The sequence below is a fragment of the Lonchura striata genome, chromosome 7 (genome assembly GCF_046129695.1).
Source record: "Lonchura striata isolate bLonStr1 chromosome 7, bLonStr1.mat, whole genome shotgun sequence".
In the NCBI taxonomy this organism is placed as follows: domain Eukaryota; kingdom Metazoa; phylum Chordata; class Aves; order Passeriformes; family Estrildidae; genus Lonchura; species Lonchura striata.
This window is the reverse complement of record NC_134609.1, coordinates 35312626-35326617: the sequence shown is the minus strand read 5'-3', so window position 1 is coordinate 35326617 and position 13992 is coordinate 35312626. Positions and strand designations below refer to the sequence as shown.

At 40.0% G+C, this 13992-nt stretch overlaps 1 protein-coding gene across 3 annotated transcripts in view; it reads right to left on the bottom strand.

Moving 5' to 3' along the window:
• Positions 1 to 5815: 5815 nt before the first annotated feature.
• Positions 5816 to 13992, bottom strand: part of HERC4 (HECT and RLD domain containing E3 ubiquitin protein ligase 4) — a 29549-nt gene continuing 21372 nt past the window's right edge. For all 3 annotated transcript variants that reach the window (XM_021529038.3, XM_021529037.3, XM_021529039.3), the window contains 8 exons: positions 13002 to 13169; positions 12758 to 12901; positions 11730 to 11896; positions 10870 to 10936; positions 10575 to 10657; positions 8024 to 8207; positions 7371 to 7473; positions 5816 to 6476 (listed from right to left, as the gene is read on the bottom strand). In XM_021529038.3, the coding sequence (XP_021384713.1) occupies positions 6268 to 6476; positions 7371 to 7473; positions 8024 to 8207; positions 10575 to 10657; positions 10870 to 10936; positions 11730 to 11896; positions 12758 to 12901; positions 13002 to 13169 (1125 nt within the window). In that variant the 3' untranslated portion in view covers positions 5816 to 6267. The remainder of the gene's footprint in view (positions 6477 to 7370; positions 7474 to 8023; positions 8208 to 10574; positions 10658 to 10869; positions 10937 to 11729; positions 11897 to 12757; positions 12902 to 13001; positions 13170 to 13992) is intronic.

Here is a 13992-nt window from a genome sequence, read left to right as displayed (position 1 = left end):
TCTCTGTCAAACATGTTTACAAGAAGCAGTGGTCCCTTCTTGACCAGTAAGTAAGAAGATTCCTAAAGGCCAATCAGGTCTTAGGTTCCCTATTGTTTCTATAAGAACTGTGGATTTCTAATAATAAAGTGCTTTTTCATGCCTTCTGATGATGCAGTCTCTGTATCACCTTTGTCCTCAATACCCCTTCAGTGACAACTTATTTTTCTGATAATTTACATAACTACACTATGAAAGCATCTTAGCGCTCAGTATTTATATTGAATAGATGTCCTGAAAAAAAAGCAAAGTACAAGCATTTGTGCCACTCACCAATAATCTTAATGCTTAAATACTGAACCAGAACAGTCAAATTGAAAAGCAGTTGGATTTATTTGCACGATAGACTTATCTATAAAGTGACTGAAGAATAAAACTCAGTGCAAAATGCCGAGTTTCAGGCAAAAACAACTGGCCGTGTCTAGGTAGCAATGGCTTCTAAGCTAGATGTAAATCCTTGAGAAGTCATGGAGTTGTACACTGAGTTACTCTTTGCTAGGCACTTTCAAGAAGACACAGACTGTTAGGACTCAGTAGGAAAATAACAGTATTAATGATCCTAATAATGGTGCACCAAGGGAAAACAAGAGCCCAAGAAACCCCAGCCAGGCACACCCAGAGCCTCCACCTGCCCTGCTCGGGGGATGGTGGAAGCAGGTACACCACCACAGGTCTTCAAAGGACTGTTCCTTAAGGGACACAGCCACAGCTGCTCTCTGCACTGTTATTTTTACTCTCACAGAGCAAGAGAAACTGTTTCCCAGCAAACCCCACTCCCATGTGCCCTGGAGCATCCTAGGCTCCCTGCAAGCAGCTCCTGCACCAGGATCGCCCAGGACGAAGCAAACATGTATCAACCGCAAATTAAGTCATTTTGAAAGCCACAAAGAAACACAACCTGGAAGTCCTTAGAAACAAACCACAAACACCTTTTGGTGGGATTTAGTTGTTTAGCCATGGGTTTTTAAACTGTACAATTATTCACCACCCTTTCCCTGGTCTGAAGTCCAAGCCTTGGCTGAGGGGGACCCTCCTTCCCCCCAGCAGGTGGGAGCCTACAGGGAGCTCTGGATGCTCCAGGAGCTCCCAGCACTGGGCTCCACAGAGACCACCCCAGTAATGCTGATTGCTATGGAGAATTTGCCTTAGGACCCTGGAGCATCACTACTCTCATGTTCCAAAAGCTCTGAGCATTCCTTTCTGGGCACTAACAGAAACCAATGCAGGGCCTGACCTCTGCATTAACACCTCGGCCTGCAGGGCTATTCCAGCTACTTCCTCATCTAAAGATACTGCTGGTCTTCCTTACCTCAATTACCCTCCCCCTTTGCTTACTCCTAATGTCACTGGCACCTCGTTAGGACACCTTGCCTCAGACTCCTTAAGATGCTGCACCCCAGAGTCCTCAAACACTGCTGCTAGCAGGAGCACCCACAGAGCCTCTGTGCAGGATTAGGCCACAAAAAATTACATTGAAGAATTTCAAAGGTAAAACCAAAGACATTGCAGGTACAATTCCCACTGGAAGCTGGTGTTCAGCTACAGTCTGCCATCTCTGTTCCTTCTCCCAGATTCGCTGCTGTATTTGCTTGAAAAAGGGAAGGAACCTTGACTTTTGCACTCTACTCAAACGAGGTCTTTGTGCAACATTCATCTCTTGTTTCCTTGTGTAATGAGGCACATGGAGGGAAGCAGTGAGCACCTGCAGACATTTGCTGCACAGGTGAGGTTCATGCTGGTAAGACTAGCCTGGAGCATTGGTGAAATAAAGATCCCCATCAGCACTGTACACACCAACTACAATGAAGTTATTAACCTGGTACTTCCTATGTGGAATGAGATTTCCAAACCTCATTTCCCTAATCTGAAACTGATGTGCATTTGGCTGGAGAAAAATAATAATGCCAAGTGCTGTCCTAGCTAAATGTAAGGGGGCTCTGATGACACTCATGGCACCTGCCATAGCTTATTTTGTCAAGTCAATAGTTATGTTCAAACCCAGGGGATATGCAGGAACTCAGACTGCTTATACCAGCAGGGCTGTAGATAAGGTAATTTCAGTGTGCCTGTTACTGCCAGTGCTCCCTCCCCCCGCAGCTGCCTTGTGGTTAGATAACACATCTTTCTCGTTCAACACTTCTTGCAGAATGGGCAGGCAAAGGTTTGCAGTTACAAAGTTTCAGCATTCTCACAGAAAGGAAGTCAGTGTAAGAGGCACAGAGAAAAATTATGTGTATAGGCACAAAGTGGCTTCCTTCGCCAGGAAAATAAAAAAAGCTGAGGACTCGGTCACATGGTCAGAGAACTCATGAGTACAGAAATGATGGCTGGTGGAGTTCCTTCATTCATTAATTATGCACACAGAGCAGGCAAGGGCATTTTCTGGGGCTCTAAGGTGCTGTATTAATCTGGTGACAGCAAGTGGCAGAAGATGCTCTACACCCTTCAAGGTCTAGCTAAGGTTTTTGAAGTCATTGCCCCAGATTTGACCAACACAAACACCAACAGTAGACTGAAGGACCAAAACAGTAGGGCTGATAATTAGTGCACATAAACCCCACTCTGACCTGGCAAGTTAGAAATATTCACTTGGTCAGCAATGGGATCCTAGCACTTGTCAGGGGAAACAAATATTTTGGTTTTCTTCTTCTATCTTCTCCCCTTCAAAAGCTGAGTAAGGCAATTCCTCACAGTATATACACGTACATAGATCTGGTTGCACACAGAAGGTCAACACAGCCACTCTTGAGGGGTTCAACTCTCTACCAGTGCTGAAAACTGTACTGTTAAATGAAAGCTTTTATCTACTTTCATCTCAACTGCAGAACCTCATGTGCCTTTAAGGAGCTCTCTTTTAGAGTGATTTACATTTGATTACATTAAGTTTCATTTATTATCCAGTTTATTGCAGCAGAGAGCACTGCAGTGAATTAAAACCCTCTTCAGAGTAGTTTATAAACATTTTTAAAGGGAATACCATGGCTTGAAGCTCTATGATCAGTAACAACCCCCTTAATAGCAACTCCCACAAACTGTCAAAGGAGACAAATCATTATGCTTAAGCAGGGCTCACTGCTTTAACAGCTCTACAATGTGTTCTTACCTTTGCCCTAGAAAATGAGGGACAAACATCTGCTGTACTTGTAGTTCAAATAGTCTGGATAGTTCTGCCATGCAAATTCAATTTTCATCCCTATACTAATGTGAAAAGTGCAATAAATCCAGTCCATGACTGTACTGCTCTGGCAATAGCAAGTCTCCTTCAGTAGTCATGATGACAAGTCTGACATGCATCTGATCTCCTCCAGTGAGAATTCTGAATCTTTATTAAATGTTAATTTAATTCCCAAATAAAAATACTTTAAAAATTAATTATTGTAAAAAGCTCACACTAAAGCCCAAACTACTGTGATTCCCCAGTTGTTTGCATTACCCTTTTAAACAGTGGTGCCCAAGGTTTCCAGAGTAACTGAAAGTTTGAGGCAAAGGAAAGCTCTAGGCTTTCTTCACTAACATCATAGCTATTCCAGCTACATACAGAATGGGGCTTTCCCCCCTTTTTTACATGCTGCACAGCATCAAATATTGTATGGAAAATGATCCTTGAACCAAGCAAGAGAAAGCACTTCCTGCTGCCCTGCTCCTCTGGGCACAACTTCAGCAGAGCTGCTTCCCTGGGCTGCTGTGACTGTCAAGTGAACTGAGGGCAACACGAGCACTGCAGAAAGCCTAGAACTGCCTGACACAAGTGATGCCATGACTGTTCATTGCTCTGGGCTCACACAGAAGTCCTTTACCTTGTTACACAGACAACTGTTTCAACTGGAGGCTGCCTCTCTGCAAAGAGTGAACTAACACCTGTTAGATAATCAGGAGCATTTAGCACTGTAGAACCCAACCCCATTTCCTGCAGAAGTGAGTAAAACCAAGGCCAGAGCTGCAGGGAATTCCCAGATGAATGCTGTCCTGAGGAAAGTGGCTCTAGCCCTGCTCTGCCAGTGGCTCTGAAGGTGATCTTAAACCAACCACTCCAGCACCACCACCCTCCTCCCAAATGCACGTCCACTCGTGTTCCAAGAGAGTAAGAAATGCGTCTGCCTCATGCTGGAGAAACTTTTGCTGCCACCATGAAGCACCTGCCACAGCAGTTCAGTCAGCAAGAACTACACATCAAAAATTAAGGACCTCTGTGATGTTTAGTGCATCCTAAATTGGGCATCAAAAGCGGGCAAGTGAATTACGGCTTGGATTCTGCCTCTGAGCCCTCATCTACAGAATGAGGTTCTTTAGTCATCCTTCAGGTTAATATTGACATTGACTAAAAATCCAATACAGCAAAGACCAGAGAATATGTCACAGGGAAAGGAAACACATACATATACCACTGGATTTGCACGATATGCACTACATGACACTTTATGTGTACAACTGCACATAAAGCCCCTCTTAACACCAACTGTGTGCATCCAATGAAACAAGATTCCCATGGGAAAAAACAACAGCACTTGGACATGCAAAAATACACAAGGGAGAAAGGAAGATGATCATTTACATTAGCCACTTCCTAATTTTTTTAACATCTACCTTTGCAATCTTGGTGTTTCGTAATTAAAAATCGTGTTTTAGTGTTACCTGGTAAAATGACTGCATAATACCTTTTTCTTTTCTCCTTTTCTTTCTTCCATGTACAATAAGATTAAGCTGCTTTAGTATCTGATGGTTTCTTGTTTTCCACAAGAGGGAGGATTTCCAAGGCAGGTAAGAAATGTTGGAAAAGATGGAATATGGGCTGCATACAAAGAAATTACTAAAAGGTTACACTGTGTGAGAAAGCTGTAAAAGCAGTGTTAAAGAAAAAGACTGATTTTAACTGTACTGACCTTTCTTTTGTATTATATCAATATGTACTGCCAGCACAGAAACTTGATGTTATATAGTTTATTGCAATGACTGCATTTCCCTGCTTTTCCTAGTCGTACTCTCCAATTTAATGCACTGGAAGTTGCTCTCCACTTGAAGAATTCTGCTTGCTGCAAACATCTGTACACATCAACCAACAAAGGTTTTCATTCAAGTCTTTTATTATAGCTTGAATTTTTTCACTGCATTTAAAAATCTAAAAAAAATAAATATTTGTTTCACAGCTGCAAGTCACATATGCATTAACACCACAAAATCTGGAATTTAACCAGAGAAAGAAAAGTCAAATCCAAAAGTGTCCAGCTAAGCACAATCGTCTCAGGGCAATTATACTAAAAATAAAATCTTAAGAAAAAGGGAGAGGGGTGTTAAAGGTTATTTCAAATGCATTTATCTGGAAAAAAGTGAAAATTCTATTAGAAACCATACACTACGCTTCAGCATTTAAAAATAAACGTTTAACCTCTTGACAGCAACAATTGGCTGGTGCATCTTTTTCTTTTAAGCTGTATTCTCAACACATGAACTGCAGAGGTTTCAAATCATAAATTAACCTCTTTTATAATTGTGTCCACTTAATTACAGAATCAGTCCTTAAAAATAAAACAGTGTCTTAAGTCAGCTTGTCCATCCACATATTAAAAATGCCATTGGATGCGGTTTTGTATCGGCACTAAGTGACTGCTTCATGGATTGTACATTGTGAAGATGAATGTCTCTTGAACAATCACTTTCATTATTAAGGTTCTTAAAACAAACCAGAAAAATAGATATCTTCAGAAATCAGAGTAATCACTTTTTTTGTTAAAAGCCATAAAATAAGCTCATATTCAATTACAAGCAATAGAAACCATACTGGTATTGGAACAGAACTATTTTATCACAAAAATTTATTATTTACAAAATGAAAAGTTACCAAGTGAATTTATTAGGGAAGAAGTTAAATGTTCTTACTAAGTGATTTGAAAAACTGAAGCAAGTCTCTCATGCACTCACACGCCAAATTGTTTGCATAAGGTGAAATGTTAATTCTTGTTAGTGAAACTTGACTCCCATTCACAATACTCTCATTTTTATTGTAAGATGGCAAAATCCACATGGCTTTGTACAGGAAGGTATGTATTAAGACAGCTCCTCAGTTTTGGAAATTATTTTTTTTGGCTCCCATGTATATCCATACCACTGGACATTTTTTGCAAATAATCAGTTATATTATCAACTGCATCACTTAATCCACTGAATTTACCACCACAAGAAAGACACAAAAACTCAATGATCCCACGTTACACGGAACTTTCATTTCTCAAGTTATACTAAACTGAAACCTTCATAGTGGTCTATAGCCTGGATCAACTTAGATTTCAGGGTTTCTTTATCTGTGTATTTTGGAAGATCAAGAAGATTAAAGCAAGTGTGAGCTACCGGCAGGTAATCTTCTCCCCCTCCTGTTGGCTGGATGACCAGTTTCAGACACTTCATTCCAAGAATTGGAATCCGATCACTGCCTGTCAGAAACACTGCCAAGAAAAAACAAAGGCTTGTAATTGTAACTAGCTGAAGACTATCACTGTCTGTGTCACATATGCTGTTCTAATCATTGCTGGCCTTTTGTAATCATTCCAGCAACGGCCAGCTTTTCACACAAAAGTTCTGTCTGGAAAACAGGGAATAATGAATTAACCCTGTCTCTACCTTCTACATCTGAGCTCATTACTCTAATAGAAGTGATCCATAAAGGAAAGCATTTCATTTTAGCATATGAAACCAAACAGTCCTTAAAAAAATACTATCAAGTTTTTCATGAAACAGAACCTTCTAACTTAAAATCCATTGGCTGTATCTTTACTGAGTGTTTCCAAGAATGTTGTAAAGACAGAACTAGTTAATTCAGTAAATAATTTATTTGAACTGGAAACTAATCTGTGGTCTATTCTAAGCAAATCCTCACTCACAGCAAGCTTTGATTACTTTATCATCTATACATTATCACTTATATCAGTACCTTGATAGATTTACAATCAATTACTACTCCAAATTTCCATCTCTGTGCAGTGAAAAACCTGGAGGATGTCAACTGTATGTCAAAGCACAGAGAAAGATATCCTAGTTACCAAATAACTGTCACCAGCAGACTAGGTTGTTGGTGTTTTGGGGGGCTGGCTTTTCTTTTTTTAAAATGTTGCTCTGAGCTACTGTGATTTGTAACTACCCATCACCCAGAATGACTCAGGACACCCCCAAGAAAATCAGAGACAAGCTACAATCAATTTTTTCTATTATGATTATTTTTTCCCCAAACAGTTAATCGCATCATTACAGACAAATACACCTTGCCCTCTTATAGCACGAGCCTGAAATCCCAGTGATCCTGTTCAGTTAGAAACTTCTGTGAAGTAATTTCAAATACTTACACAAAAACTGTTTTTTCTTCTCCAAAGACAACTCGTGAAAAACCTCCCAGAATATTTTAATTGTAGGATGGTCTGCCCAGTATTCTCCTTTGTATTCTGTATTCTAAAATGAGCAGGAAATGGGGTTATTGCTTGCTCACAGAACAGTTGGATAAGCTGACACTGCAGCAGAATGAATGCAGTTTGTGTACAGGGACACAGCGAACAACACACTAGTACCACTTTCCTCCCTCCAGTTTCTTCAGCTGTTCAGTCTGAATTCAATACAGGGACAGATGCCTGTACTGCAAAGCATTTTCAATCCCAATAGAGACCAAGTCTCACCAAGCTCTGACAATCGAGAATATTTACTTTTAATAACTGTGTGCAATCACTTCACTTTCTCGTGTCTAATATGAAAGATTGTGTATCTGCCTGGGGGTTCCATGGATTTTTCTGCCTCTCTTCTGAGTCTGATTTCCTTCAGAAATTAGATGGAAAAATTTAAATCAGGAAGGTAGATAATATTTTAGGATCTTCATTCACCGATGTTTTAAGATGTCAATAAATAACAGGAATCATGTTAATCAAAACAGAGCTGAAGAGGACACCTAGTTACTTTTGCACCCTGAAACGAGAATTATACAAAAGCAATAGCTAACTATGGTTCTTACCTTCTCCAGCTCTTTCCAGTCATAATTTGTGTTCCCAATCACCATTGCCTGCAACTCACTGGGCTGGAAGAGCTGAAGAACTTTACCTCCACATACTTTGTGGAAGCCTTCATGGAATGCACTGTATAAGGAAGCCACAGATCTATTGAAGATGTAATCCACATACGCATCTACAAAATCTTGCCTGTACAAAGAGAAAGAATCAATTATGTTAAGGAAATAAAGAGGAAGTAGTACATGTCATCCTTCTAGCAATAAACCACTGGCCCTTTCTGTACAGAACAGAGCACAGAAAATGAATCTACAAGGAGCCTAATGTATTGCATTGTCTGCTTTATGTTACAACCACAGTGAAGATAAAATGGCACATGAATGTATTTCCCCACCACACCCCCGAAGGCAGACTGCAACAGAAAAGCAGGAACATTTAATATACTTCAGGCACCACAAACATCTCCCTTATCTATGTGCATTGCAGTGAGCTGGACTTGCTGGCAACAAGCTGAAAGGCCTGAATTCCAGGGAGTGTCTGAAAGCCCCTAATCAAACTCCCTGTTCTATTTTTCTAAATTAAAAAGATTACCATATTTGCACTAAAAATGCAAATCAACTTCAGAGGGACATTTGAGTCTTACACAGTAAGAAGACCAGTGCCAAGGAGCTGGGATACTGAGGAACAGATGGCCTGTTATCTGTGCTTGGTACAAGGAGTTCTCAGATCCTGCTGGAAACATCTCCAGCAGCACTTAAGGGAGATCTAAAACTTCTTGATGTGATACAGCATTTATGATAATTTTTGAAATCGGTGCCAGTGAACACCGTTTAGTTTCTGCACTGGCAGTGACCTCAGTTGTACATTACAGCTATTCCACCAACACATGTTCACTGTGGAAAGAGAAAATGCATTTCAACACCACCCCCAGTCTTTGAGTAATATCATCAGTAGTTTACACAATTGTATGAACACATTTAGATGATATGTTTACTGAAGCTGCTGCACTGAAAATGCTGGAGATGACCAAAGTGGTGATCCACACTCCTCCCATTCAACATTCCATGAGATCTCCCTCTTCTCCATGATGTGTAATTACAGAAGGGCAGGTAACTTACGTAACACTAACAGTGCAAGGCTGCTCCAGGGAAAAGTCACTGATAAACTCATTTATATTATAAGATTAATTGAAGCATTATGGAATATTTGGAGCTTGAGAAAGAGGATTTCTTCACTACTGCAAGACAATGTGTGGTAACAATGCAGCAGGCATTCCATAGGCACTCTGAAACTTTTCCCATAATTCAACTCCAATTTTACAGTCACATAGTGACAGAACATCAAACCTACACCAGAGAACTGCAAAGCTACAGTGTTTTCCATGTGCATGCAGTTCTCATGGAGTGTGCTCTTTCCATTCAATTCTCCCTTTATCCTGGGAGAAGTACAAGCATGGAGAATTCATAAAGACTAAAGAACAGACTGGAAAGTTGTGCAAAAGGGGGACAAGAGCACCACCAGGTATGTTCTGCCTATCCTCCAGGAGCAGAAAGGGAACAAAGGGCAGGAAAGGCTGTTTTTATAAATAAAAGTTACAGAATCCTTGACGGAGGAAAAAACCCCTCCTGTCACACACTTGTCTGACAACAACACTGGATTAACTTATTTAATGTTATCTACTCTACAAAGGGAAGACTTCACTGAAATCATATTCATGTATGAATGAGTAGTTGTAATAATGGCCCTTGAGTTAAAGTTCTCATCGTTATTCACTGAATTTCAATGATATGTAGCTTCCTGCAGTGATGCCTTAAGACTTCAACTGTTATTTTTTCAAATCCTATACTGCATTATTGCATAACTCTGAATTCCATACAAAGTGTTAGTTAATTCTCTTCACATTTATTTAGACAAAACAATCCCTCTGGGCCTGTGACCCAAAGACACCCTAGAGCCTCAGCCCCAAAAAGTATAAATAACAGTGGATTAGGGGGTGAGCATTTCATTACCTGAAGCTGCAATTGGAGGATTAACCCCTGATATGCAAACAGACCAAACTTATAATTGTCTGAAGAACTGGTGACCATTGTCCATCTTGGGTGGAACCTCTGGAAGGCTTTGGCTGCCCAGGGTGTGTCCACTGAAGGCCTTTAATAAACACCCACTTTATTCTCTTAACTTTGTCTAGCCCCAGTCCTAGGCACTCCAAGGCACCAGCAGAACCTCAAACATTTTTAATCTTATAAAATGCTTATGACTGGGGTTGAAGGGGAGCTCTGAAGATCTAGTCCAACCTCCTGCCATGGGCAGTGACATCCTCAGACCAGGCTGGTCCAAGCCATGTCCAGCCCAGCCTTGAGCACTGCTGGGGATGGGGCAGCCACAGCTTGTCTGTGCCAACAGGACAAGAGCTGCTTCAGCAACACACGAGAAGAGCTTGGGCAAACAGCCACAGCAGTTTTGCCTCCAACAGCAGTGTCAGAGCTCAGCAAAGGGTATTTACAGCAGCCCAGTAACACTCCCAAGGCAGCCAGCAACACTGTAACCCACACAACTCACCTATTTTGTTTGACTACAGGAATGTCAGCACCTTTAGGAACAAGCTCCTTAATTTCTGTTGTACCAAAATTTTCCACAGTGATCTATTCAAAACAAACAAAAATAGTGCAAATCTTATTTACTGCATAAATACTTCTTCCCACCACTTAGTTAAAAGCAACATGAATGGCAGACACAGGTGCTAAAACTCTTGGGAATCAGCTGCTGATGCTTTTGTTCAAACACTCCATCAGAGGCAATTAAAACAGATGGCATGAGCTTGGCAAGACATATTCAAACACTGTATAAAACTTACAGTAAAATTAAGACAAAATGCCTCTTCTATGTCATCCTCTGGATAGTCCAGTAGTTGTTGCATTCCCCTGCAAAATAAGTTACAAAATACTTGCATCAGGGGAAAGAAAAATAAATATTTTCCTGAAGTGTTCTATATGCTTTGATAATTAAAAGTTAAGAAGTATCTTTCTACTGTTATTTCATTTATTTTTTTATTGACTTGCACCTTGTGTAGTGCTGGGAAATTCCAAGCAATCATTCCCTTTTGGTTATACCACAGGGTGAAGAGAGAACATTCCTATCCTAAGACTTCACCTAAGGGGTTTCCAAAGCAGAGGCAGTTGGTACTTAAAAGCACTGACTACTCTTCCAGTAACATCTTTGATTTCTCCTTGAATCTATGAAAACTGTGGCATCCACAACACTGAGGCAACCAAGCATCCTCTTCTGTTCATTTGAGCCTCCTACCTGCTAGTCAGTCCTATTCAAATCCCTAGTGTCAAAAGGAAATATTTAGCACGTCTTTGTTCCTGAAATAAGCAAAACTATTTTCTTGACGGATTCAATTTAGAACAGAAACTATGTTCACACTTAGGCATATAAAATTAGTGGCTAAAACTCAAGGGGTTTGAATTTCAAGGTTTTTCCCCCCTAAAACTCTTGCAGGATCATAAAACAGAAGAGACAATCAGTAACACCAAGTACTGAGACACAGGTATTTGACAACAGTAAGTGTCAAATGTATCAAGTGACACAATGGCTGCAATTTACTCTGAGCTGCTTACCCAGTTACTATGGAAAAGAAATGTTATGTTCTTAGAGGAAAATGCTGATTTCAAATTTAACTTCTACCAACACCTGTTTTCCTTTCTTGCTTACCTGCCAACATCTGGCATCAATTCTTTTAAATCATCCAGGGATGGTTTCTTATTCAATAGCTTTTTGTACAAAGCCAGAGGAAAGTGAAGGTCTACAATAGTAAAATTATATATTGCTAGCCCACAGACAACACCAATCAAATGAAACAAGTCACTGTCTTCAAAGGTCTAAGAACAGAAAACAGACAAGATGGTTTAAAATAAAGAAGTTATTTTAACCTTGCAGAGTCCAGGAAGAAGTATACAGTACAGTATAATCTGAGTAAATTTAATTAATATTTTCTTTAAATATGCATGTATCTGTAAATACCAAGGAAACACAGGATAAAGTTTAACCAGCTGAGACTGAAATCAAATCTACTAGAAATCTTTCTACTTAAAATTTAAAAGGCTGAGCTGCAACATATTCTGTGTTACAGGAAACTCGTACTGCACTAAGATTCTGGTTTTGTCAGTGACTTCCTATTGCACTACTCAGTGATTTAAGATGTCAATTTTTAAAAAAAATTATTCTGGGGAAGAAGAGGGAAGAGTTCACTATTGACAGCCTCAGAATTAATTACCAAGGTTTTAAACACAGCTGTGGAAATGTAAATATTCAGGTATTTGGGATCCAGCCACCCCCAATCAGTGTTCTCTGGAAGAAGACTGAAAATCCAGGGATCAAACCTTCCAACAAAGTATAACTCCATGAGCACCTAGCACCCAGAAATGCAACTGCACACGGGAAAACCTGTTCAATAGACCACCTCAAAAATTTGTCTCTGCCACCTCAATTTGCTGATTCTGCCCTTGGAATAAGTTTGCCCTGGCTACTTCTTCCTAAAAAACCTGGTAGGCTTGGGGACAATCAGTAAAGAGTAAACAAGGAATTGGGGAAGTTTTGATCTAACAATGACAAAAATAAACTTTTTTTGAAAATACTTGCTTCAGTTCCTACTCTTGAAATGAAACCACAAACTACAATGTTCATATATTATTAATATAAATACTGTAAGTTAAAATGACTGAATATAGAGCACAGCCTACCTTATCAGAGAACCAGATCAGCCTGGACTCCTCGTAATACCTGAACATTCCATATTTGGGATCGAGCAACTCTCTCATGATGAGCAAGAAAAATTCTTTGCGAACGCCTCCAGCATCGACAGCTTCCTCCCCTACAAAAATAACCTGAAACACACAACTCAGTGAGCACTTAGTGCAAAGAGATTGCAGAGCAAGGTTTGTCCAAAACCACCTCCACGGCTGTGAGCAGCGTGCCCTGCGATACCTTGAGCGGCTTCTTGTAGTCCACATTCTTTGTTTTCCTGAGCACCTCCACAGCATCCCCCACGATGTTGTCCCTCCGGACCATCAGTATCAGGCAGGGATTGACAGATTCAAACACTGGCAGGAAGAGAGAAGACAAATTCTGCCTGTGGGCCTGATCGACAGCCATCTAGAGAAAAACAAAGAGAAACACCCCTGTCAATATCAACTGTCCAGCAGTCTTGTCTGCAGAAGTGCAGATGGGAATAACTAGTACAAGAGCTACTGAATTTGCCCAAGTTTTCTTTGTATTCCTCTTATCTTGAGAAGTATTTGATTTCAGGAAATATTTTTTCTTTACCCATTGCTCTCAGGGAAGTATAAGAACCCAGATTTTGACATTCCAGTCAATTCCAGGATAACAAAAGGAAGGAAAAAGATCCTGTATTTCACCTAATGAAAAGTAAGCTGTTTAATATATATCTGGCATGAAACCAAACATACATTAATTCACAGCATGAAAAGCAATTTAACTTGCATCATTTCTGTATTAAAATTGTTTGAAAAAGAAAATGCTGTTGCAAATTTTCTGAATATGACAGAACTCTTGAGAGTTTTTTTTTTAATACTATTTAGCATTGTTAACAGAAACATTTAATGTGAACATTTCCCTGAATCCATCAAATGTCAGTACTGACTGTACATTTTTAAAGGTACATGAAACAACATTTATTATTAATTAAGAGCAAGGTAGTATTTTCCTGCATGAGCCCATTACTTGATCATGACTTACATAATCTGGTTATTTTCAGACTCAGATCAATGACCCAGGTAATATTCCAAGTCACCTCAACGGGAGGTGGGGGTTTTTTTTGGTTGTGTGTGCTTGGGGTTTTATGTTTGTTTGTTTGTATGGGCTGTGGGTTTGGGTTTTTTATTGCTGTTTGGGGGTTTTGTACCTATACTATGGGTTGATAACACATACAAAAAGCCAGCTCATTACTGAAAGGAAA